General features: G+C 50.5%; 2 protein-coding genes across 3 annotated transcripts in view; one reads left to right on the forward strand and one right to left on the reverse strand.

Annotated features, from left to right (window-relative positions):
* The window catches only part of zfyve26 (zinc finger, FYVE domain containing 26), a 46,174-nt gene extending 30,252 nt beyond the window's left edge, over nucleotides 1-15,922 (forward strand). Inside the window, exons 27-43 of the mRNA XM_079752560.1 lie at nucleotides 945-1,037; nucleotides 1,554-1,735; nucleotides 1,949-2,085; nucleotides 2,658-2,686; nucleotides 2,847-2,980; nucleotides 3,677-3,897; nucleotides 4,567-4,714; nucleotides 4,854-5,063; nucleotides 7,206-7,421; nucleotides 8,191-8,388; nucleotides 8,780-8,860; nucleotides 9,381-9,511; nucleotides 10,351-10,522; nucleotides 10,834-10,893; nucleotides 11,058-11,240; nucleotides 12,629-12,679; nucleotides 14,011-15,922. Of these exons, the coding sequence (XP_079608686.1) occupies nucleotides 945-1,037; nucleotides 1,554-1,735; nucleotides 1,949-2,085; nucleotides 2,658-2,686; nucleotides 2,847-2,980; nucleotides 3,677-3,897; nucleotides 4,567-4,714; nucleotides 4,854-5,063; nucleotides 7,206-7,421; nucleotides 8,191-8,388; nucleotides 8,780-8,860; nucleotides 9,381-9,511; nucleotides 10,351-10,522; nucleotides 10,834-10,893; nucleotides 11,058-11,240; nucleotides 12,629-12,679; nucleotides 14,011-14,223 (2,459 nt within the window). The 3' untranslated portion in view covers nucleotides 14,224-15,922. The remainder of the gene's footprint in view (nucleotides 1-944; nucleotides 1,038-1,553; nucleotides 1,736-1,948; nucleotides 2,086-2,657; nucleotides 2,687-2,846; nucleotides 2,981-3,676; nucleotides 3,898-4,566; nucleotides 4,715-4,853; nucleotides 5,064-7,205; nucleotides 7,422-8,190; nucleotides 8,389-8,779; nucleotides 8,861-9,380; nucleotides 9,512-10,350; nucleotides 10,523-10,833; nucleotides 10,894-11,057; nucleotides 11,241-12,628; nucleotides 12,680-14,010) is intronic.
* A 389-nt stretch (nucleotides 15,923-16,311) lies between these two features.
* On the reverse strand, nucleotides 16,312-23,538 carry rdh12 (retinol dehydrogenase 12). Of its 2 annotated transcripts, none has more exons than XM_079752882.1 (7): nucleotides 23,332-23,538; nucleotides 22,555-22,670; nucleotides 22,103-22,258; nucleotides 21,500-21,604; nucleotides 19,671-19,880; nucleotides 18,958-19,147; nucleotides 16,312-17,551 (listed from the first exon to the last, which is right to left on the reverse strand). In XM_079752882.1, exons 1-7 carry the CDS (start codon nucleotides 23,403-23,405, stop codon nucleotides 17,449-17,451), a joined length of 954 nt encoding a protein of 317 aa, XP_079609008.1. In that variant the 5' UTR covers nucleotides 23,406-23,538; the 3' UTR covers nucleotides 16,312-17,448. The 2 variants fall into 2 exon arrangements, with proteins under 2 accessions (XP_079609008.1, XP_079609007.1); XM_079752881.1 differs by having other exon boundaries at nucleotides 22,555-22,673.
* Nucleotides 23,539-23,792: the final 254 nt, after the last annotated feature.

The raw sequence follows: 23,792 nt of genomic DNA on the forward strand, positions 1-23,792 counted from the left end.
CACGAACATTCAGTCAGCGCACACACATTCAGTCAGCGCACATTCAGTCAGTGCAAGCACGCACAGTCAGCGCACACACATTCAGTCAGCGCACGCACGCACAGTCAGCGCACACACATTCAGTCAGCGCATGCACGCACAGTCAGCGCACACACATTCAGTCAGCGCACACACATTCAGTCAGCGCACACACATTCAGTCAGCGCACACACATAAAGTCAGCGCACACACAACCGCACGTACAGTCATTGCACGCACAATCGCAGGCTCACACAACCGCACGCACAACTGAAAGCAACCGCACGCACAACCAAACGCACAACCGCACACATTCAGCGCACACACAGTCAGCGCACATACAGTCTGTGCGCGCACACAGTCTGTGCGCACACACATTCAGCACACGCCACGGTCAACACAGTGTGCACATACCTACACACGTACACATACACACGTACGTACAAACACACACGTACACACAGTGAACACCCAGGGTACACCCAGTGTACGCACACTGAGTCACAGTCTATCTGGACTCACCAACCCTGATTTTTTCACACTGACTCAGCAGATGTAACGAGAACCGGAAGGAAGTGCATGGGGTCGAGTCCTATTCATCAGTGTTGCCTAAACTCAAGTACCTCTGTTATAGAACAGATTAAAATCCCACATTTTTCTATAATACAGTACAAGGTTTGCAAGAAACTGTAACTTTCAGGTGTTTAGCATTTATATAATCATAGTTTATAGTTAGTTGGTTTGTGTGTCTGTCTGTGTGTGTGTTTGCCTGTGTGTGTCTGTGTGTGCGCGTGCTCATTCACGCGCTGTTTGGAAGTGTTTGTTCTAGGTGTTAATATGATATATATAACTGTATAATAGGATAGAGTTTGACCTCTTTAAGTGACGTTATATGAAGTCCTCGTGTGTATCTGGTTCATCTCTAGACTCTGTGCTGAGCCTGCAGGATGGACTGCTCCAGTGTCCGGCCCAGGACTCCTCCTACCCCTGCAGGCCAGACTCCCCTGCCGACTCCACCGGTAAGAACCAGGTCTCCTCAAACCAAGGTCCCCTTAAACCAGGTCCCCCTAAACCAGGACCCCCCAAAACCCAGGTCCCCCTATACCAGGTCCCCCTATACCAGGTCCCCCTATACCCAGGTCCCCCTATACCAGGTCCCCCTAAATCCAGGTCCCCTTATACCCAGGTCCCCTCTACCCAAGACTCACTAAACCCCAGATCCCTCTAAATTCTGGTCCCCCAAAAACCCAGGTCCCAACAAACCCAGGTTCCCCTATACTCAGTTCCCTCCCCCCTCAAACCCATGTCCCCTCTTCCCAGGTCCCCTTAAACCCATGTCCCACTAAACCCAGATCCTCCTATTCCCGGGTCCCCCTTGGATTCCCGGATGTCTGCAGCCCTCCGCTGTAGGTCCCACCGTGAGCGAGACTGCCCCCTCCTTGTTATCGACGTGCACCCCGATTCACCGGAGCCCCCTTCTGGGTGAATGCTCACCGCCCCGGGCTTCTGCTGTGTCCCCCTCTACCCCTTCGCAGGAAGCACCCCCACGCGCACCTCCTCCACCAACAGCACGGAGCGCGACCGGGCGTCGGCGGGGCGTAGCAGGCGGGCCGAGGGGCAGTTCCAGCCCCCGCCGCACCCCCCCGCCCGAAGGGACTGGGTCCCGGACACCCAGCAGGACAGCTGCATGGTCTGCAGCCGGGAGCGCTTCACCATGGTGAGGGGGAGGCCCCGTGATGTCACTTCCTGTTTGCAGACAAAAAACAAAAAAATTGGAACGTGTTTTCGTATTTCGGCGTTCAACACAAGTCTCATCAGAATACGTCGTAACATTAACGAAGGGAATCCAAAGGGGTTAGAAAATCTGTTAGAGCAAGCGCTCGAGGAGAGTGTAAATGTTGAAGAAGTCCAACCCCTCCGTTCTGTGCAGTTCAACCGGCGGCACCACTGCCGGCGCTGCGGCCGGCTGGTGTGCCAGGCGTGCTCGGAGCACAAGATGGAGGTCGAGGGCAGCGGGGAGGAGGGGGCGCGCGTCTGCGACCAGTGCTACGCCTACTTCCACTGCGAGTAAGAACCCAGCCACCCTCAAACACAACTTGATCGACACACGCCCCGTCACAAACTACTCTGTTGTGTGTGTGCGTGTGTGTGTGTGTGTGTGTGTCTTAAATGTAAATTTAACCACAAAATACAGGAGGAAGGTTGAAGAGTTCATCTGGAAATGTATGGCGTGTGTGTGTGTGTGTGTCTGTTTGTGTGGCATTTGAGTTTCCGTGTGACTGCACGTCAGTGTATCTTTATATGTTTATGGGTGTGCATGTCATTGAGTGTGTTGCTGTGTGTGTGCGTGCATCCTGGCTGGTCCCTCCGCGATGCCATCCGTTGACGCACAATGCGGTAACCTGACCCTGGAGCAGACCTGAGGACAGCTGCAGACACACACAGGGACACACGCTGTCACCTACTGTACACTGTGTTCAGGGGCTCAGGGAAAGTACACTGCCCTAGTTCAGCCAATCACAGAGGTCGGCTGTGAGGCAGCTCCCCACCAGAGATGGCGCTGTTCCGTTACTGGTAAATGTCGGTTGGCATGATTTGATATTCTGACATTTTGTCTTCTTGTGTTTTATTTTTTATAGTTCTGATGATGAACTGGAAGAAGCTGAAGGTAACTATAGCCTTTTATTCTGTGTTTTAAAGTAGTGGTTTTTAATTGGACACAAATCATTATGCATGTGTGTATCTGTGAGTATGTGAGTATTGTGCGTTAATGACGTGGCCTGGTCTATGTTGTGTCTTAATGGTCTATCCTGTGGGTCTCCTCCCAGCAGTGGGGTCCCCAGGCTCAGGCTCAGGGGAGGACTGCGTGCTCACCCTCCCGGAGGTGGTCCAACGGCAGGTCCGGCTCAGCTCCAGGCCCGCGGAGAACCAGCTGCTGAGGAGCGAGTTCTACTTCGAGCAGGTCCGCCTCCTCTTTCAATCCCAACTGAATGACTGCATAACTGATCGGTGACAGCTTCCTGTGAGGAGCTGGCTGCTTCCTGTGAGGAGCTGGCTGCTTCCTGTGAGGAGCTCGTTAAGACTGGAGGTCAAAGACCACAGATGGGGAGGGGACGGAGAGGACACGTCCCCTCCTACGCCCTTGGGTAGAACGCCGCGCTGCTGTGCCTTCATCTTTATCTAACCCACACCTCCCCACACCCCCTGCTCCTCCTCTCCTCCTCTCCTCCCTCTCCTCTCTCTCCTCCCTCTCCTCCTCCCTCTCCTCCTGCTCCTCCTCCCTCTCCTCCTTCCTCTCCTCCCTCTCCTCCTGCTCCTCCTCCCTCTCCTCCTCCTGCTCCTCCCTCTCCTCCCTCTCCTTCTCCCTCTCCTCCTGCTCCTCCAACCTCTCCTCCCTCTCCTCCTCTCCTCCCTCTCCTCCTCTCCTCCTCCCTCTCCTCCCCCTCCTCCCTCTCCTCCTCTCCTCCTCTCCTCCCTCTCCTCTCCTCCTCTCCTCCTCTCTCTCCTCCCTCTCCTCCTCTCCTCCTCCCGCTCCTCCCCCTCCTCCCTCTCCTCCTCCCTCTCCTCCCTCTCCTCCCCTTCCTCCCTCTCCTCCCTCTCCTCCTGCTCCTCCCTCTCCTCCCTCTCCTCCTGCTCCTCCCTCTCCTCCCTCTCCCAGGCCCCCAGCGCCCACCTCTGTGTGGCCATCCTGTCTCTGCACAGCGACCAATCAGAGTGCGGCCAGCAGCTGATTGGCCACTGCCGCGCCCTGTCCCGTAAACTGGACCACGCGGAGGTGGACGCGGGCCTGCTGACGGACGTCATGAAGCGGCTGCTCTTCAGCGCCAAGCTCATGTTCGTCAAGGACGGCCGCAGCAGCGACCTGCCCCTGTGTGACAGGTGAGGGGCATGCTGGGAAATGGGGTTCTTTTCAGCATAAGTATATATAATGCAGAATTTATGTTTTGTTATTCGTGATATTTTTTTTTATTTGTTGGTCAAGTGGTGTAGAGATGGTCTGATACCATTTTCTTTCCTTTCCCATCCCTGAACTTGAGTGTTTATTTACCGATACACTATCAAGCATTGTATCATCTAATAGCACTGGTTCTTAGAGAAGGGTTCTCTTACGATGACGGCAATGTATAGTTGGTTCACTTACTGTCGACAAAATGTTTTTTTCAGAACTAGATCGTGTACGTTAACATTACATTTATAAGAATAATACATTTGTATCCTTGTAATAAAGTGTCAATGCAGCCATGTTTTTCCGACTTGGTAGCGCGAACACACGTAGGTCGGAGATGACACGTTTCCCATTCCGACTTTCCACCTCCGACCGTTAATGAACGAAGCATAGCAGCGAACGTGTTTGTGATGTTCTCCGCCTGTGTAGTAAATGAGCTAGTCTTGTGATGGTATCGGGTCCGCGCATAGACTTACAAAAAAACTTTAAATTATACCTAATTTTAGGCAGTATCGGAGGCACTTCCGATGCTGGTATCGGAACAAGTCTGAAGTGGAGTTCTCATTTCACCGGGAACCCCTCTCCGTCCCTCCCCTCCTCAGCTTCGTCAGTAAGGTGGACGTGCTGAAGATCCTGGTGAGGGCCAAGTACCGGCCCATCCCCTCCCTGGAGGACCTCCTGGAGACCCCCGCCATCGCCCGCCTCAGGAACCAGCTCCTGGAGGCCGAGCACTACCAGCTGGCCGTGGAGGTGGGTCCCAGCATGTTCTCCTCATGAAGATCTCCTGTCCTCCAAACCATGTCCCTCCTCCCACCCACAACAACACCGTCCCCCTCCCCCGGGGGCTCCAGTCTGAAGCCATGTCCCTCCTCCCCCCCACCACCACCAGGTGTCCACTAAGAGCGGTCTGGACCCCAGCGGGGTGTGGCACGCCTGGGGCATGGCCTTCCTGAAGGCGGGCCGGCTGTCGGCCGCCCGCGAGCGCTTCTCCCGGGTCCTGAAGCCGCCTCTGGACCGGAACCAGCTGAGCCTGGGGCCCCCACTGCTGCAGGAGATCGTCCAGCAGCTGGAAACCACGCTGAGGCCCCGCCCCTCCATGGTAAGGCCACATCCCTCCATGGAAAGGCCACGCCCCCACACTGTTAGGACAGGTGTTCACTCGCAGAGTCAAGGTCTAATTATGGTTCCACGTCGACGCAGCGCGAGGGGGTTAACGGACCCATTACACGCTTGCGGACCCTCCTTGAGTCCACCGGAAGGGCGTGACGTGCGCCTCCCGAAAATGTTTACCTTGCGTCGAGGCGACGAGGGCTGTGATTGGTCGGCTCACTAAAACCTGACACAGAGCCAAAACAGGTTTGCGACTGCGTCGAAGCGTCTGCGTGGCCCTTGCGTGGCGTCGACACGGTGGGACCATAACTGAGCCTTTAGCGCGCAGAGTTAGCAGGCACATGGGTTCTGCCGGCTCCGGGTTCGAGCTGTACCCTGACGTGGTGACCTGAGGTAGCACCCCGCCACCTGGAAGCAGTCTTCAGGACGGGGTCCCTCTGAGGGGTTGGCGTGATAAGTCAGCTTTGTTTCAACACGTTAACTCTTCGTGTTAACTTCATGGATGAACATGTCCCTAGCGGTGGCCTGTGGCTGAAATTCATTCCTGCAGAAGTTTAACCTTTGGTGTGTCTATAGGTATGGCTTTAATGTGTTTATGTATCTTCCGGCACATCCCCATTGTCAGGGTTTAGGTTGCTGGGCTGAAACCGAACGGTGTTCGGTCTGTCTTTCGATGGCTGACACCTTCATTGCTCATTGTATAATCCCACAGAATTCACGCTTTTTGAACGGCCACCATGCTTAGAATAGTGCTCTGAAAGGTTTCGCCCCTTTTACATCCTAATCGTCGGGTGTTATCCTCTTCGGCGTGGTGCTGATTCCCTCCAGATAGCGGGCTTCTGCGGGTGGCGGGGGGGGAGAGGTGTTATGTGTGAGGGCACTCAGGGCTGGCCCAGGGGCGGGTAAGACAGACGCTCCAGTCTTCAAGGGCCCTCCTTCTGTCAGGCGCTCTCTTGTGGCACGTTGTCTCCGATGGAGGAACACGCCAGGCCCGGGGCGTAGAACGCAGGCTGACAGACCTGAAGGAGCCCCACAACGTCACACACACACCCAGCCATCTGTCAGCTCGCTAAGGGCAGAGATGGCAGCTCGGGGGACGAGGCCCATGTGGTCGGTTGCGGTATTAAAGATCAAACGTTTTGTTTGGATCATGATAGATAGATGATTGATCTGTCTGACGAGGCAAGTTTACTTTTATATTGTGCCCTTCAAACACAAAAAACATAGATTGCGTAACATGTTATGGGCAATAAATAAAACAAAATAATGCAATCATACACAATATATAAATGAAACGCATCAAGTAATCAATAGTACATAATGGAATATCAAGTAACATAACATATAGGTACATTTTATTTTCATGATGTTTCCTGAAAGTTTCCCAGCCAAGATGAAACAAAATATAAAAAAAATAAATAACAGCTATATTTATGTCTAATATAAAAATAGATTAATCTAAAAATGAAATAAAGGTGTGAAGGTAAAATAACAAAATCGACATAAAAACTAGACTATTGTTTAGTGTCTCACATGTTGGGGGCGGAGCTCTGTGGGGGCGTGGCCACTATGGGGGCGGGGCTCTGTGGGGCCCCTTGCAGTCTGTTGCCCCCGATGTACCCAGGGCTCCGGCCGCCCCTGGCACCGTGAGGCGGATGGTGTCCATGATGTTCCATAAGGAACCTTGGGACATTCAGTCTGCAAGTGTGGCTGAAGCCAAGTTATGTAACGAGGAAATTCCTCTGACAACCGGCATGTCAATCAACTGGTGTTGTACACACGTCTGTGCGTGCCTGCGTGCTTAACTGTAGGTATGTGTGTGTACGTGCATATATGTGTGTGTGTGTGTGTATCTGCATGTGTGTGATTACATCCATACGAATGGGTGCGACGTACATAGGCGTGTGCGTGTAACTACGTGTGTGTGCGTGCGTGCCTGCGTGCTTGACTCTAGGTATGCGTGTAGACGTCAATATGTTTGCGCGTGCATGTCTACATGTGCGTGCGTGCGTGTCCGCAAGTGCATTTACGTGTGTGTGTGTGTGTGTGTGTGTGTGTGTTTACGTGCGTGCGTTTACACGTGTGTTTACGTGCGTGTGTTTACCTGTCTCCGTGCGCGTGCCTCCCACAGCCGTTCAGCGAGGACATCCTGGCGTCGCTACGGGAACTGGAGGAGGTCCTGTCGGACCCGGGCGCGGCGGAGCGCCCGGACCCCCCCGCCCCGGACCCCCGGCTCCACCAGGAGGTGCTGCACTACCTGACCTCCTACGGGACGCACCTGGCGCTCGTCTGCTTCTACATGCGCCACGGCCGCATGAGGGACGCCCTGAGCCACCTGCTCAGCAAGGTGGGCGGCCCGGGGGGCCGGAGCTAGCTCTGCACCCCCCCACACCGGGGGAGCAACCTGTCGGGATGTGACGCGTTTCAATGCCCTGTCGAGAGCCGTTAGCACGCAACAACAACAAGCTACTAAGCACACCCGAAAAACAAGCTAGTTCGCTTTAAGATGATAAGGCAACAAGCTTATGAGCGCACATGAAAACAAGCGAGTACGCTGTAAGATAACAAGCGCAAATGAAAACAAGTTGACCTATGACCGGACTTCTAGTTGAACTCTGATGGACTTCTAGTTGAACCCTGACAGACTTCTAGTTGAACTCTGACAGACTTCTAGTTGAACCCTGACAGACTTCTAGTTGAACTCTGACAGACTTCTAGTTGAACCCTGACGGACTCCTAGTTGAACCCTGACGGACTTCTAGTTGAACTCTGACGGACTTCTAGTTGAACTCTGACCAGACTTCTAGTTGAACTCTGATGAACTTCTAGTTGAACTCTGACCAGTCTTTTAGTTGAACTCTGACAGACTTCTAGTTGAACGCTGACCAGTCTTTTAGTTGAACTCTGACGGACTTCTAGTTGAACTCTGACCAGACTTTTAGTTGAACTCTGATGGACTTCTAGTTGAACTCTGATAACTTCTAGTTGAACCCTGACAGACTTCCTAGTTTAACCCTGATAACTTCTAGATTAACTCTGATAGACTTCTAGTTGACCTCTGCTAGTTGAACTCGGTCAGGACTTGTAGTTGACCTCCGATGGACCTGGTCCTCCAGGAGTGTCCCGACGAGGTGTTCCTGGAGGGGGTCCTGCAGCCCAGCCTGGAGCGGGGCGCCCTGGCCACGCTGCAGGTTCTGCTGGAGAGCCTGGACCCGGGGCTGGAGGTCTGCAGCCGCTACCTCATCGCCTCCTGCCAGCTGCTGCAGCGGAGGCGCCACTTCCACACGCTGTACCAGCTGCAGAAGTTCATGAAGGTGAGACGCCCCCTCAGGGCTGCCTGGGTGTGGAGGGGAGAGCTGAGGTGGGGGGGGAACGCGGGATAGGGAATTCATTCGTGTCATTTCTGCATGCATGTATCAAAAGATGGACAATCTTCTTTTGTATGTGAATAGTGAGATCGAGCGGTACTAGTCAGATCGACTTAGTTGACTTTGAGTGATTGAAATGGGTGGATGAGCAGTAAGAAATGTATAAATTAATCGGCGGTCAAAAAGCATGGTGTGAATGGTGTTCACTTGAGTAAGTACATTTTCCTGTGTCTTCATCTGTATTCTCACCTGTATTTACCTGTCCTCGCCTGTTTCCTCACCTTTGTTTTTTACCTGTGTTCTCACCTGTGTTCTCTTCTCCTCACCTGTGCCCTAGGATCACGTGCGGGCTGCCATGACCTGCATCCGGTTCTTCTCCCACGGGGCCCAGTCCTACACTCAGCTGGGGGAGCAGCAGGTAGGTCTGCCTCCCCCCGGGGTATGAGAACACAGCGCTGGTCCTGTAGGGTCACAGCCAGAGACCCAAGTGCCAATGGTGCAGGTTTTCAGTCGTACAGTTTCACTCTGGTTCATTTATGAAATGCACTGTAAAACACGGGGGTCATTCCATGCAGTCAAGAGCGCTGACTATGTTTAGAAAATATAAAATATATATCGGGACGCGGTTGGATCTCCCACACGTTAACCGTTACCAATGGGGTGGCTCATCAGGTAGAGCACGTACCATTAAAGTCTTTACTGGAGCGACCCGGGTTCGATTCCTGCCTGTGGCCCTTTGCTGCAGGTCCTCTCTCTCCCATACCTTCCTGTCTATCTCACTCTCTATCATAAAGCATAAAGTGCAAAAATAAATCGTGAAAAAAAACCCACATTATCAATGGGCGGAAAAGGCAGCGGCCAACATGGCGCCAGGGGCCCATTTGTACATCCGCTTCCACTGGTGTGACGCTGACCTTTGACCCCCTGACCCCGCTCAGCGCTGGCTGGTCCGGGCCAAGGAGCACCTGAGGACGTACCTGCAGGAGCAGCAGGGCCGGGGGTCGGCGGCCCGGAGGAGGTCCCCAGTCTCCTCCTTCAGGAAGCCCATGTCATCCAGCGACGTGTCCAGGTCAGAGCGCCCTCCCCTCTCCTCCCCTCTCCTCCCCTCTCCTCCCCTCCCCTCCCCTCCCCTCTCCTCTCCTCCCCTCCCCCCCCTCCTCTCCTCCCCTCCCCTCCCCTCTCCTCCCCTCCCCTCCCCCCCCTCCTCTCCTCCCCTCCCCTCTCCTCTCCTCCCCTCCCCTCTCCTCTCCTCCCCTCCCCTCTCCTCCCCTCTCCTCCCCACCCCTCCCCTCTCCTCTCCTCCCCTCTCCTCCCCTCCCCTCTCCTCCCCTCTCCTCCCCACCCCTCCCCTCTCCTCTCCTCCCCTCCCCTCCCTCCCCTCTCCTCCCCTCTCCTCTCCTCCCCTCTCCTCCCCTCTCCTCCCCACCCCTCCCCTCTCCTCTCCTATGCTATGCTATGCTATGCTATGCTGTTAATCTCCCCAGGACCAGGTGACATAGTTCCTCATGTGATCCTGTGTCCTCCAGGGACATGAGCTCTGCAGTGTTAGAGCTATGCTATGCTATGCTATGCTAAGCTATGCTATGCTAAGCTATGCTATGCTGTTCAGCTCCCAAGGACCAGGTGACGGGTTCCTAACGTGACTCTGTCCTCCAGGCACATGAGCTCTGTAGTGTTAGAGCCATGCTATGCTAAGCTAAGCTATGCTATGCTAAGCTATGCTGTTCGGCCCCCCAGGACCAGGTGACGTGTTCCTAACGTGACTGTGTCCTCCAGGCACATGAGCTCTGCAGTGTTAGAGCCATGCTATGCTAAGCTATGCTATGCTAAGCTATGCTATGCTAAGCTATGGTGTTGAGCTCCCCAGGACCAGGTGACGGGTTCCTAACGTGACTCTGTGTCCTCCAGGCACATGAACACCGTGGAGCTGCAGCTGGAGGTGACCCGCTTCCTCCACCGCTGCGAGGCCGCCGCCTCCAAGGCCGCCGCCCACTCCCCCGTCCCCACGGCGACGGGCTCCCCCAGCGCCCCCCCCACCCTGTTCGGGGGCACCCAGATGAAGGCGGAGGTGGCCTGCAGGGTGAGCCCCTCACCATGACGACTGACTCAGGGACGGTTCGGTGTTACCGTTCACATTTCACTCCTGGTTATTGAGTGGGTGCTTTAATCCAAAGGGAGTTGCAAGGGACCTAAGTGGGGTTTATTTATGTATTTGTGCTGGTGCTGCTGTTTGCCTGTTGAGAAAGTGAATATATTCCTTAAATAAGTACTCCTACACCAAGTACTGCGACTTAGTTTCAGACAGGTCCTGGTGTGTGTGTGTGTGTGTGTGTGTGTGTGTGCGTGTGGCTCATCACTGTGGGCCGTGACTCACCTGCTGAGTGTTTCCAGGTGATGCTGGGCGGTAAGAACATCGAGGAGGGCTTTGGCATCGTCTACAGAATCATCCAGGTACCAATTACACATCAATGGATCAATGAAACAACCAATTAAACATCAGTGAAACAACCAATTAAACATCAATGAAACGACCAATTAACCATCAAGGAATCAAACCTTCCTTCCCCCCTTCCTCCTTTCTTGCTCCCTCCCTTACTCCCTCCCCGTCCCTCCAGGACTTCCAGCTGGACGCCCAGGCGGTGTACGTGCGTGCGGGCCAGCGGCTGGTGCGGCAGCGGCAGTACGCGGCCATCCGACAGCTGCTAAAGTGCGTGGGCGAGTCGGGGACGGCCACCAAGAACGACGGCGACGCCATCGTCCTCAGCTGCCTGTCGGTGGCCGAGAAGCCCCCCGCCGACGTGAGTGGCCCGGTCTTTACCAGAGGACAAGTAAATAGAGAGACGCAACCAGCCCAGATCACCACAGAGATCCAGAGCAGGAAACGGGCGTGGTGTTTCATTTCGCTTTTGAGAACCGGAGGCTAGTAGTCTTGCGCGCCTCCGGTTCTCAAAATCAAAACAAAACCCCTTCCCGTTACCTGCTCGACCAGTCAGCAGGAAACGGGCGTGGTGGTTTGTTTTTCAGAACCAGAGGCGAGACGATGCCCGGCAATGACCAAACGCTGTGTTCTCAGTTGCTTGCGATTTCCCCAATCGCTTGTCAGCAGTGCAGATTTAGAAACTTCTGTTTCACATGGATGGAATAGCCAACTCTGTCTCGCTATTCCGGGTTCAGAAACTCGTTATTGCCCCGTTGTCGTTAACGGAAAATACGGGAAATTATGCTTCCAGTTAGGGCTGGGCGATATGGACCAAAAGTCACATCTCGATATCTTCAAGCAGAATATCGATACAAGATAAATATCGATATTTGTCAACAGGAATTTAATATTCCTACCGTTCGGAATTGAGTACAGTTTGATGGTTGAATCAACCGTGGACTAGACACTGCCTCCGCCTCGTATTTGAGAACATTATAATATATAATATCACGGCCAAAAGCTGTGCGCCTCCGAAATATTATGAATCGTAACGACTGCGTAACGACTTATGTTTTATGTTACTTTGGAGTTACCGTTATTACTATACCTACCTACCGTTTGGATTTACCATTACTATTCCTACCCTTCAGAATTTAATACAGTTTGATGGTTGAATAAACCGTGGACTAGACACTGCCTCCGCTTCGTATTTGAGAACATTATAATATCACGGACAAAAGATGTGGGCGCCTCCGGAATATTATGCACAGAATTGCAACCCTTTGGTTGCACCTTATATCCAAACCATTTCCATACTATGGAGCCGTTGGTCTTTCGCTTGCAAACAAGCTCCTCGGAGCCGCTTGTGCCGGCGTCCTCGGCAGGGGGGCGGGGTGTGTGTCACTGTGTGTGTGAGCCAGAAGCAGAGCGGGGGGGGCATAAGCAGAGTTACGAAATAGCAGGCGGCAGGCGCGGTTCGAAACTGCTGTTATTTGGAACAAATGTCCTGTCATTTCAACGCAAATGAAATTATATCGATGTTGACGATATGGTCTCGTTCCATATCGCGTTTGAAAAAATATCGATATATTTTAAATATCGATATATTTTAAATATCTATATATCGCCCAGCCCTACTTCCAGTTCCCCGACCCGGTTAGCGATGGCTGCTAGGTGAAGAAGGCCCATCAAACAGACCTTAGACATAAGTAACGTATAACCTTTAACTTTTGGTGTGACAATAAACTGGCCTTTTTCTATTTCCAGGCCAAGGAGTTGGAAGTTCTCATCTCTGAAATCAAGAGCCCGGAGAACAAGGTAAGACTTTATTCAGATCACGTCAGGGATGAGAACTGAGACCTTGTGACATAATTAGATTGAAACCGTTTCAGTCATAGTCCAATTCCGAGTAATTCTCATTCCCTTCATTTTTTACGGCTTCTAACACTACGCAGTCAGTCACAGATAACTCCTTTTGATGTAGCCAGAAGGCCCATATTCTTTCAGTTTTAACGAAGAAGAACGAAGAAAAGCTTGGTTTGTTTCAACTATGGCTGGTCCCAAATGTTCCGATAAACCTCAGAATCCACATAATGCAGCGTGGACGTACCGCGAAGAAACGACAGCACAGTGCGGCTAATTTTTCCACTTCCTGTCCTCCTGGAGGGAAGCCTTGGTCAGACTGTCCTCATGATGAAGGGGAACACAGCTCAGTCCCCGGACGCCCCCTCTCCCCCTACAAAGGTCCAGGAGGGTCTCTGGGACCAGGTCTGGCCCCCTCACCCCCTCAAGGACCAGGAGGGTCTCTGGGACCAGGTCTGGCCCCCTCTCCCCCTAAAGGACCAGGTGGGTCTCTGGGACCAGGTCTGGCCCCCTCACCCCCTAAAGGACGCTGGGGGTCTCTGGGACCAGGTCTGGCCCCCTCACCCCCTAAAGGACCAGGTGGGTCTCTGGGACCAGGTCTTGCCCCCTCACCCCCTACAAAGGACCAGGTGGGTCTCTGGGACCAGGTCTGGTCCCCTCACCACCTAAAGGACGCTGGGGGTCTCTGGGACCAGGTCTGGCCCCCTCACCCCCTAAAGGACCAGGTGGGTCTCTGGGACCAGGTCTGGCCCCCTCACCCCCTAAAGGACGCTGGTGGTCTCTGGGACCGGGTCTGGCTCCGGTCAGACTGTGAAGAACGGGTCTGCGTTGTAGTCTCTGCTGAGTCATGCTGCAGACGGCGCCTTCCTCCGGAGACGGACATGTGACGGTTTGGACAAACAGCTCCAGCACGATCCACAGAAGCTCTGTGAAACTTCCAAGAGCTTCACGACCTCGTTTCTGGAGACACAACGGAACAGAGGGTAGAGTAGCTGTAGGAACCTGTCATACAAGAATAGCAAGGTTATTAATAACACAAAAACATTCAAAGGAACGGTAGACACATCCAGGACAGTGCTATTCATCTCCCAGCCGATTGAACGTTTTATCCGGGTTTGATTGCTAACCGTCTGAAGCCCAACCTGTAGGCATCCTTGAGCAAGACGGCGACTAACCCCCCCGCCCTGCTTCTCAGTGCCACGCCCGTCTGTGTGTCTCCCCTTCCCCCCCTGCTGCAGCGGGCTGTAGCCCAGTGTCTCTGAGCGCTGTGTCTCGTGTCTCTCCAGGTCAAGGCCCACCTGCTGTGCGGGCGGCTGCGGCAGGCCTACCTGCAGGCGGTGAAGCTGGACCCGGGACAGGCCCGCCCCCGGGTCCAGGACGTGCTGCAGGCCGCCGAGGGCGCCTCGGACTCGGTCATGCGGAACATCTGCGACCGCTGGCTCTCGGAGCACCAAAACAAAAGCCCCCAGCAACGGCAGAACCGACCCAACGCCAGATAAGTGTGCTTTTAAAGTGGGAACTCTTAATGTGCAGTAGAGTTTTTTCTGAGGGGGGTAAAAATGAGTCATGCACACATGACTGGGTACGTTTTGAAGATGTTTTTGGATATTTATGGAGAGTTCGATTCAACGACGCAACGCGGTCAGTGAGCGTCCGCAGCCAACCCAATACCGACCTCTCACTGCGGGGCGGCAGTACCCCCGCTGGGACCGCCAGCAGGTCTCGGTGATTCTACACCCAGAACCCATGGGGGTTCTGCCGCTCTCCTTCCAGCTGACGGTGTCCGCGGAGCCTTCACCACTGTGCTTTAGTTTCTTCCGGGTCCCGTTCCAACCCTATATTCTGCTGATTCCTTCTCGTCAGCTGCTACCGTTTTTTTTCTTTTCACAACCGCTCGAAGCTAAGAGACGCTAAGAGGAGAGCGGCTGTATCCACAGGTGTCGCACCAACCCACAACAAGTATTTCCCCGCCTACCTCAGCCAAAAAGGGAAGATATAATTATTGCCTTGAGGAGAGTAAAGAACGCTGCTGAGGTCCTTGTTGTAAAGGGCTGCAGCTCGTCCTCCATTTTGTGTTCTGTTATTCTGGGCCTTTTTGGCGGAGGTGTTTTTTCATTTGAGTGGAGTTTGGAACCGGCTGTGAAGCACACACACACACACACACAAAAAAAGCCAACAACTTGGGTAGCAAAATGGGTTGCGTGTTGCTAAACGTTTCTTATTTCTATGGCTTCTCTTATGAAGAGTGAATCATGACTTCAGTATTTGGGGAACTGTCAGGATGCAGAGGATCACACAATATTTTTCAACTGTAGGATACTTAAAGGGAACCTTTAGAGAAAGTGTTTCTTGAGATTCAATCTAGCTCAATTAAAATAGCTAAATTGTGCTAGCTGTCAAACAACGATCGCCATTATAGTTTTGTGTATATACATATTTTATTAATCAGTTTAATGTACGTCAGCACATTAGGGAATAAATAAGGTCAGTATAAAACTAAATCCATGTGCGAGTCGGTCAACTGCTAAACACATGAAATGTGACAAGCCTTTTCTCTAAAAAAGGGATTCATGTTGTGTGCGATAAATGTTCAACACTTTCATGTTTAAATACCCGTCACTGTGCCGATTTGCTCCCCAAAATCTCCTTTCCAAATGCTTTGTAGTTACAATATTCACATTTTTTTATCTGGACAATCTATAAAGTTACTGCTCCAACTGCCGTTAGCCCTGTTAGCTCGAGAGCCATTGAGCGGGAGAAGAGAAGGACGCCATTTGTTCTCTTTTTGTCATGTGAGGTGAAGTTCAGACATTTGTTGGAAGTTTTAAACAGTTGCCTTTCTTGTGATCCTCGGCTTAACTCAGCGAATTAAATCTCTCGTTGCTGTGATTAAGTGCTAAAGAGTCCCAAATTTGAGAAAATGGCGGCCCACTTGCTTATTATGGACCGTTTGCTCAACACTGCCGCACTTTAATAGTTGCTTGGATGTAAATAATTAGTAGGTTGATTTGTTTTGATTTTCATCACTGCGTGGATGACATTTCTGGTGATATGAATAATGACTGTTTTCCCAACAATTGTAAATATATATCATTAAATAAACTGTGTAATAAATATTTTTATTTTCGGCATCATGTCAGCCATTTGAAATTGTTAACAATAATTGTAAAAAAAAAAGTCCTATGGAATAAAATCAGTCTTGTAGAACCCATGACAAGTTGTGCCATTTGTCGGTCCACTATTGCATTATTTAACCAGTTCTTGTTTCCAGAATACATATACATTAGTCATTTACCATTCATTTCACATTGTTGGAACCACAGCTTTAAAATAACCAATCACAATTTTCCATTTGCTCCTTCTCTAAAAATTTACATTTGGTGTCCAAGTGTGCGGGGCATAACATTCAAACCAATAGTAACACATCTACTTTTGAAAGCAAGAGGTTGGTTTTTTATAACAGCCAAGAAAATCGTAAATTGTCCAATTTCTGTCCTGCTCCCGTTATCCTGATTTGCATCAAATCAAAACTGTAATTCAAATCATCTCAAGTTCAAGAAGTAAAGAAACACTTTTAGCAACAGATCTGTTTATTTACATCAAATGTAAACATTCAACTCTGAACATGAATGTTGGTCTAGTAAAAGGCATGTACATCTAGTATATAAAACACCAGCGACTGTAAAAAGTTTGGCAGCTGTGCTTGTGGTGAATGCTGAAAAGTCCAACATAAGTCTGTATAGAAAACCAAAACTGTAAATATTAAAACCTTGGAATGAAGACTTCCTCCAGTAACCTGAAAACTCAAAATGGTCCTGTTTTGGATTTTTTGCTAGGGCCTGCTTCTTATTTTTGTTTTAAACTATGGGAACTCTCCCTGTCTATATAATCCATCAACATTGTCCATGATCTACATTGACAATGATGTTTTATATTTCTTGGTTAAGGAAACCATAAGAATGACTTGTATGTCGTTTTATTTAAAAAGCCGGTACTAAACGGTGTGCTGTGGCTACAGAGCCTGGAGGAACTTTAAGAAACAAATGAAAAGTTTTGAAAAGGAAATGAAATGAATAGGCTTGGTGTTAACCCTGGTTTGACCACCACACAGTATCCTACACCAACTCCACCATATCGGCATCACATCGTCACAAAAGATATACATCTGGAGTCACACTAACTCGATAAATTTGCACATAGCAAGTCATGGCATCTCCCCCACAAAAATACATTATTGTGTTATTATAACTTCATTATTACAAAAATCTTCACATTATGGGCATTGTACTCCTGTCGCCATAGTACCCAGCGGCTGAACCCTCATAAGCACGAAACTAACGAAGTGGGCCTCATTCGCCCCGATGACATTTTGGAACTCTGCATTCCGCAACCAGCTAAAGGCTAAGTTATGGTTTTATGTTGACGCAATGCAAGTGGGTTTGCGGACCCTCCTTGCGTCCACCGCAAGGGCCTGACGTGCGCATCCCAAAAAGTGTAACCTTGTGTCGAGGAGACGCAGCAGCAAGGGCTGTGATTGGTCCGCTAACGTAAACCTCGAAGTAAAATCGAAGCAGAACCAAAACAGATTAACGACTGCGTGGTCATTGCGTTGAGTCCACTTGGAACCATAACGAAGCCTTAACCTTTAGAACCAAGATGGTCGATGAAGGGTGAAGGAGGGGGCTAAGGAGGAGGGTGATGGCGGTTTCAACAGATATCCATCATCAATCCCACTCAATGCCCAGGTTCTCACAGCTGGCATCCCACAGCCTCCTGGCCGTCTCCTCGCTCCGGCCCTGGGGAGCCACGAAGGCAGGGGAGCAGTCACTGAAACCCACGAGGAGGAGGAGTTAGTCATCAACGCTGCCTTCCTTCTCAAGGTTCCTTCCTTGATCATTAAGGGAGTTTTTCCTTGCTCTTTTGGGGGGCTAGGGTTAGGGATTGTATGGCCCTATGATACTGTAACTGATTGAGGGCAATGGTAAAGCTAATGCTAACTGCTAATGATGCCTTATCGAGCTGTAGGCTAATAAACCGATTTAGTTTTTTATTACTTGATTACTTGATTAAATATATGTAACGGCTAACCATTACCGTAGCCCGCAAGGTTTAGCCATCCATAACAGTTAGCCATTAGCCTAGCCCACAAACTTGAGTCATCCGTGACAGTTAGCCATTAGCCTAGCCCACAGGCTTGAGTCATCCATAAGTTAGCCATTAGCCTAGGCCAAAAGTTGAGTCATCCGTAACATCTAGCCATTAGCCTAAACGCTTGAGTCATCCGTAACAGCTATCCATTAGCCTAAACGCTTGAGTCATCCGTAACATCTAGCCATTAGCCTAAACGCTTGAGTCATCCGTAACAGCTATCCATTAGCCTAAACGCTTGAGTCATCCGTAACAGTTAGCCATTAGCCTAAAAGTTTGAGTCATCCGTAACAGTTAGCCATTAGCCTAAAAGTTTGAGTAATCCGTAACAGTTAGCCATTGGTCTAGGCCACAAGCTTGAGTCATCCGTAACAGTTAGCCATTAGCCTTGCCCATAAGCTTGAGTCATCCATAACAGTTAGCCATTAGCCTAGCCCACAAGCTTGAGTCATCCGTAACAGTTAGCCATTAGCCTAGCCCATAAGCTTGAGTCATCCATAACAGTTAGCCATTAGCCTAGCCCACAAGCCTGAGTCATCCATAACAGTTAGCCTAGCCCACAAGCTTGAGTCATCCATAACAGTTAGCCATTATCATAGCCCACAAGCTTGAGTCATCCGTAACAGTTAGCCATTAGCCTAGCCCACAAGCTTGAGTCATCCATAACAGTTAGCCATTAGACTAGCCCATAAGCTTGAGTTATCCATAACAGTTAGCCATTAGCCTAGCCAATAAGCTTGAGTTATCTATAACAGTTAGCCATTAGCCTAGCCCACACGCTTGAGTCATCCATAACAGTTAGCCATTAGCCTAGCCCATAAGCTTGAGTCATCCATAACAGTTAGCCATTATCATAGCCCACAAGCTTGAGTTATCCATAACAGTTAGCCATTAGCCTAGCCCAAAAGCTTGAGTCATCCATAACAGTTAGCCATTAGCCTAGCCCACAAGCTTGAGTTATCCATAACAGTTAGCCATTAGCCTAGCCCACAAGCTTGAGTCATCCATAACAGTTAGCCATTAGCCTAGCCCACAAGTCAAGACATCCATGAAGGTTGGCCCATCGACCCCGGTCGGCGGCTGACCTGAAGTGCTTGCCCGAGATGGCGTGGAGCTCCTCCGCCACGGCGCAGTAGACGGAGGTCTGCGCGCCCTCCTGGGGGGTCTTGAGGAAGACGGAGCTGACTGTGAAGAGGATGGTCATCAGGGTCGAGTGTCTGGTCAGCTCAGAGTTGACCGTGCCCGGGTGCAGCGAGTTCACCGTCACGTTCGTACCTGTGGTGGAAAACGCAACGGTTGTTGGCCAGAGAGTCCGGTCCGTCCCTAAAGAGGAAATCCACTCCGGTATTTTGAGTCAGCCGGAACGCCTAACCTCTCAGAAGGTAAGTGACCGTTCATGGAACGCTAGGCCGGGAAACTCTTTCAAAACGTTGAGCAGTTAAAAAAGACGCATTATTGTTTATGACATGTTACGGAGTACATAAATATTCCCCAAAAATACTGTAGAACAGGAAGAATTTCCGAGATATCCTTTTAGCTTAAGATTTATTTTTGCATTTTTATGCTTTATTATAGAGTGAGTTAGAGAGGAAGGTATGGGAGATAGAGGGGAAGACATGCAGCAAAGGACCCCGGGCAGGATTCGAACCGGGTGCTCTACCCGGTGAGCCACCGGGCTGACCCATTTCCGACATATCCTTATCATTGTTCAATGTTTGTGTGTGTGAGGCAGTTGACGGGGTGTGGGAGGTGAGAAGCTTGTTGAAAGGTGCCATGTGTAGGTGTGCTATGGGAGTACCTTTAAGTCTGCGCGCTAGCTCGCGGGTGAACAGCACGTTGGCTAGCTTGCTCTGGCAGTACGCCAGGCCGCTGTTGTAGCTGCCCTGGCTGTGGAGGTCGTGGAAACGGATCCAGCCGAAGTTGTGGGCAATCGACGAGACCACCACCACGCGCGCCGGCCCACTTCGCTTCAGCAGGCCAATCAGCAGAGAGGTCAACAGGAAGTGACCTGTCACATGTAGGTCACAACACGGTGAGTTGTTAGGAGTCACTTTCATCCAACAGGGGGTGTTCTGTGCAGGTAGGGGGGCCTCTTGCTTCAGGATGCCTACAGGTTAGGCTGCGGGGATTGGGAATCGAACCAACAACCTTTTGGCTGGGAGTTGAACCCCTAACCGCTACTACTACTAGCCTTGTACTTAGTCGTGTGAAAATTGGCATTTTAGTAGTCAGTTTCAACTCGGCTAAGTCTGTTTGTTTACCCTGTGGTTTCCCTGGTAACGGCACTATTATAATGCATATGATCTAATTATGATAACCTTGGGGAGACGGAGAGTTCCCTCTTGATTTACTACAAGCCGACCAAGAGAAACACCGGCGTGGTGCGTCCGATATGTACAACGATGACTCACCCTATCTGGATTATAACTTGCCATACGTTTGATTCCAATTAAGAGCTTGGATCGGGCCCAGGAAATCAAGCCCGACCCGGCCCGAGCCCGTGCACCTTCTGTCCGAGCCCGGCCCGGCCCGACACATGAGCTGTAATTATGAGCCCGAGCCCGATTTCAACCCGACATTTTTTTTCATAAATGTGTAACTTTGTACACATTTGTTACTTAGGCCTACTCTGCTAAATATATATGTAAGGAATAATGTATAGAACGTCGGTCATTATCGGGAAAAAAAGCCCCGACTGGGCGAACAGGACACTGACGCGCAGCGGAGGTGTCTTGCTTCGCCCTGAAGGGGCTTATTTTCGATAATGACCGGCGACGTTCTTCACATTATTCCACTTATTACACGGCTACTTGCCAAAGCGAAAAAATAAATTCACATGGTGTGTCTTTTTACAATTTAGTAGTGTTGATCAGCAGAGAAATAGTCCGCCAAAGACGTTGACGTCGCTTAGCAACCGAAGACGCTGGGGTTGACAAGTTACCGGACTACTACCCACGCAAGTGAACGGAGGGTTCCACGGCATTGAGAAGACCCGTGTAATAAAGGCCTATAATATTTCTGTTTATGGCATAGATTTCTTCTCAGACTAAGCCAATAAAGCAATGAAAAAAAACACAAACGCTCGATCAAAGGCCCGGCCCGACCCGGCCCGAGGATAGTGGTGGGAAATATCAGCCCGACCCGGCCCGGGCAGAGAATCTAAACTCTGATTCCAATCCTGTCCCACCCCAATGAATCAACCCTTTGTGTCCCTACCTCGGAGCAGGCTCCGTTCAAACCGGATCCAGTAAACATTACAGACCCTTCCTAAAGGTTTGTGTACTAAGCTAACTACATCTATTACGTCTACCTAGCCCTGTCGTAACTCATCTTCTCCATCCATCTATATATACATCCATCCCCTGCATCCGTCTTTTAATGCATGCATGAATGCATCTCTCAGCTCCTCCATGCATCGCTATAGAGACCTAGCTGGCTCACGCGCTCTCTCGCTCTGCTCACTCTTCTGGCTCTTATCTTTGCATTCTCTCGCTCTGTCTCTCTCTCGGTCTCTCTCTCTCGGTCTCTCTCTCTTGGTCTCTCTCTCTCGGTCTCTCTCTCTCGGTCTCTCTCTCTCTCTCTCGGGGTCTCTCTCGGTCTCTCTCGGTCTCTCTCTCTCTCTCTCACCGAGGTGGTTGACACCGATCTGCATCTCGAATCCGTCGATGGTCTTCATGTAGGGACACATCATCACCCCAGCGTTGTTGATCAGGATGTGCAGCTGGCTCACCTCTGGAACAGAAAACTATTTAACAGAGTTGCTCCGACAAACACTGGACGGTTGGTCCGACCCGTCCGTACGTTCAGGAACGCTCATGGAATTACACTCAATATACTGTATAATGTAATACATGGTGTAGCATCTTATCCTAGCTATCTTTGCTGTATACGGAGAACAATTGTTAGTGCCTGACACTTGGTTCTATGAACATCCTTAGTATTATCAAACGTGCGCTGACTCCTGTATCGATAACATTAAAGATTTCCTTCAAATATTAGCAGGTGAAACCTTTGTAATAGAGTCCTGGATGGTCTATTTATTTTTCCCATTTTTTTTACTTTTACTTCTGAACTTTGAAGTAATATAATTGTATTATGCCTTTTATATTGTTTTTGCAATGATCTTTTTTTCCAGTTTTACGTAAAACATGAAAACCGAATCCTGAAATGGTGTTATTGGGCCGGCCCCAAGAGCCAACCCATCAAGAGCCAACCAATCAAAAGCCAAACCTTGGAGGAACTTTTGAGCGAAGGCCCGTATGGAGGAGGTGTCAGCCAGGTCCAGCTCGCGGACCTCGACCTGGGCACCGGGGCACGCGGCCTGTATGCTGGCCAGCGCCTTGGCGCCCTTCGTCATGTTCCGACAAGCGATGATCACCCGCGCACCTGGACAGAGGGACCGCGTTACCTTAGTAACGTCTTTGGTTTCCATGGAGAACTACAGGGGATTTCCTGACCGCAGATATAGCTTACGTTGGTGGTCAATTAAAAGTCAGTCGGATTTAATTTTTTGATTAAACGAGGGGCTTGATGAAAAATAAGGGACCGGTTGGCCGTTTCACATTATCTTATGAAACCGATCAGTTTTGAGAGGACATTTAAAGGTAATTATAAATACTCTGGGGGATTTTTCAACAGTTGGTAAAAGCCAGAAAACCCCGGGAGAATGTAAAGGGCATCACCTCTCCCCGCCAGGTCGAGAGCGGTCTCCTTGCCGATCCCGGTGTTGGCTCCGGTGATCAGCACCGTTTTCCCGTCCAACCGGGCTTCAGACCTACACACCCCACCGGCCGCATAGCTCCTGGCCCAAAGTTAGGGAGCATTATGATTAGAATGATCATTGAAGAAGTACATCTTCCTATTATGCAAACCTACTGCTTGAGTAGTATTCCTGCAAATGAGTTGGCAGGAATATAATGGGGCATGCAGGCCTACGTCATGCACACGTCAACGCGTGGATACAGTATGTGGCCTATTCCTCACACATCCCATGGATCTGGTTAATGATTATGCTCGAACGTCGAGTCGTACGACCCACGCCACTACACACACAGCCGAGCGATACCCAATCACCTGGCGTAATGTCTGCTACATAACCGGTCCAACTCCGCCCACGACCGAGCTGCTGCTGATGGAGGAAAATACCCAAACTTTCTCGCCGATTCGTGTCAGGTTAAATAACCGATCAAATTTTTACCTAAAATAAAAAAAGTGGATACAATGAAAGCTGCACCGAGTTTCCCAGAGAGACTAGATAGATTTAGGACACCGCTCCCCCGCATACATATTGAAACATGAACACATTGTGGTGCCGCTGGCCAAGTCCGTAACGTTATCGTCCGTGCATCCATGCAAATACGCTATTGACCCTGTATTAAAGAATATATATATATATATATCATTTACACATATATATAATATAAGACGATGACAGCAGCGTGTGTAACGGCGCGCTTTACCTGATAAAGGGTGCAAATAGAAATGTCAATAGTGTCGTTATTCCAAGGCAGGCGACGATTAATAAGAGGATCATTTTCCTGGTTGGCTGCCACGGAGCTGCGGGTCGCAGATCAGCTGAAGCTGGGGCATGAAGCGGGTCTCGGTGGCTCGGAGGAGTCGGGCAGTGTTGTCAGCCCCCTGAGACCATCCTCATTTTCAGGTTTGCGTTTAGCAATGTAACAGGACGTGAACACGCGAGATGGTGGAGCCTCGCGAGACCAGGTCAGTGTTGACCCTCTGACGGAACCGCCGGATTGTAGTCCGTTCAACTTTACTTAATTCGTTTTCTGATTTTACCCGTGTGTGTTCAGCCACGTTATGGCATTGTAACGTATTTCACGCAATCTCAGAAATGTTACATAAATAATACATTTAATTTGGTTGTAACCTACATCTACCACAAAGCACCAAGACAAGATGT

The sequence above is a fragment of the Pollachius pollachius genome (assembly GCF_949987615.1).
Source record: "Pollachius pollachius genome assembly, chromosome: 15".
In the NCBI taxonomy this organism is placed as follows: Eukaryota; Metazoa; Chordata; class Actinopteri; order Gadiformes; family Gadidae; genus Pollachius; species Pollachius pollachius.

Coding starts and splice junctions, on each gene's coding strand:
- rdh12 (XM_079752881.1), bottom strand. CDS start 23,405: ATGATCCTCTTATTAATCGTCGCCTGCCTTGGAATAACGACACTATTG. Junction 19,148..19,670: donor GCTAGCGCGCAGACTTAAAG/GTACTCCCATAG, acceptor TTTCCACCACAG/GTACGAACGTGACGGTGAAC. Junction 17,552..18,957: donor ATCTCGGGCAAGCACTTCAG/GTCAGCCGCCGA, acceptor CGTGGGTTTCAG/TGACTGCTCCCCTGCCTTCG.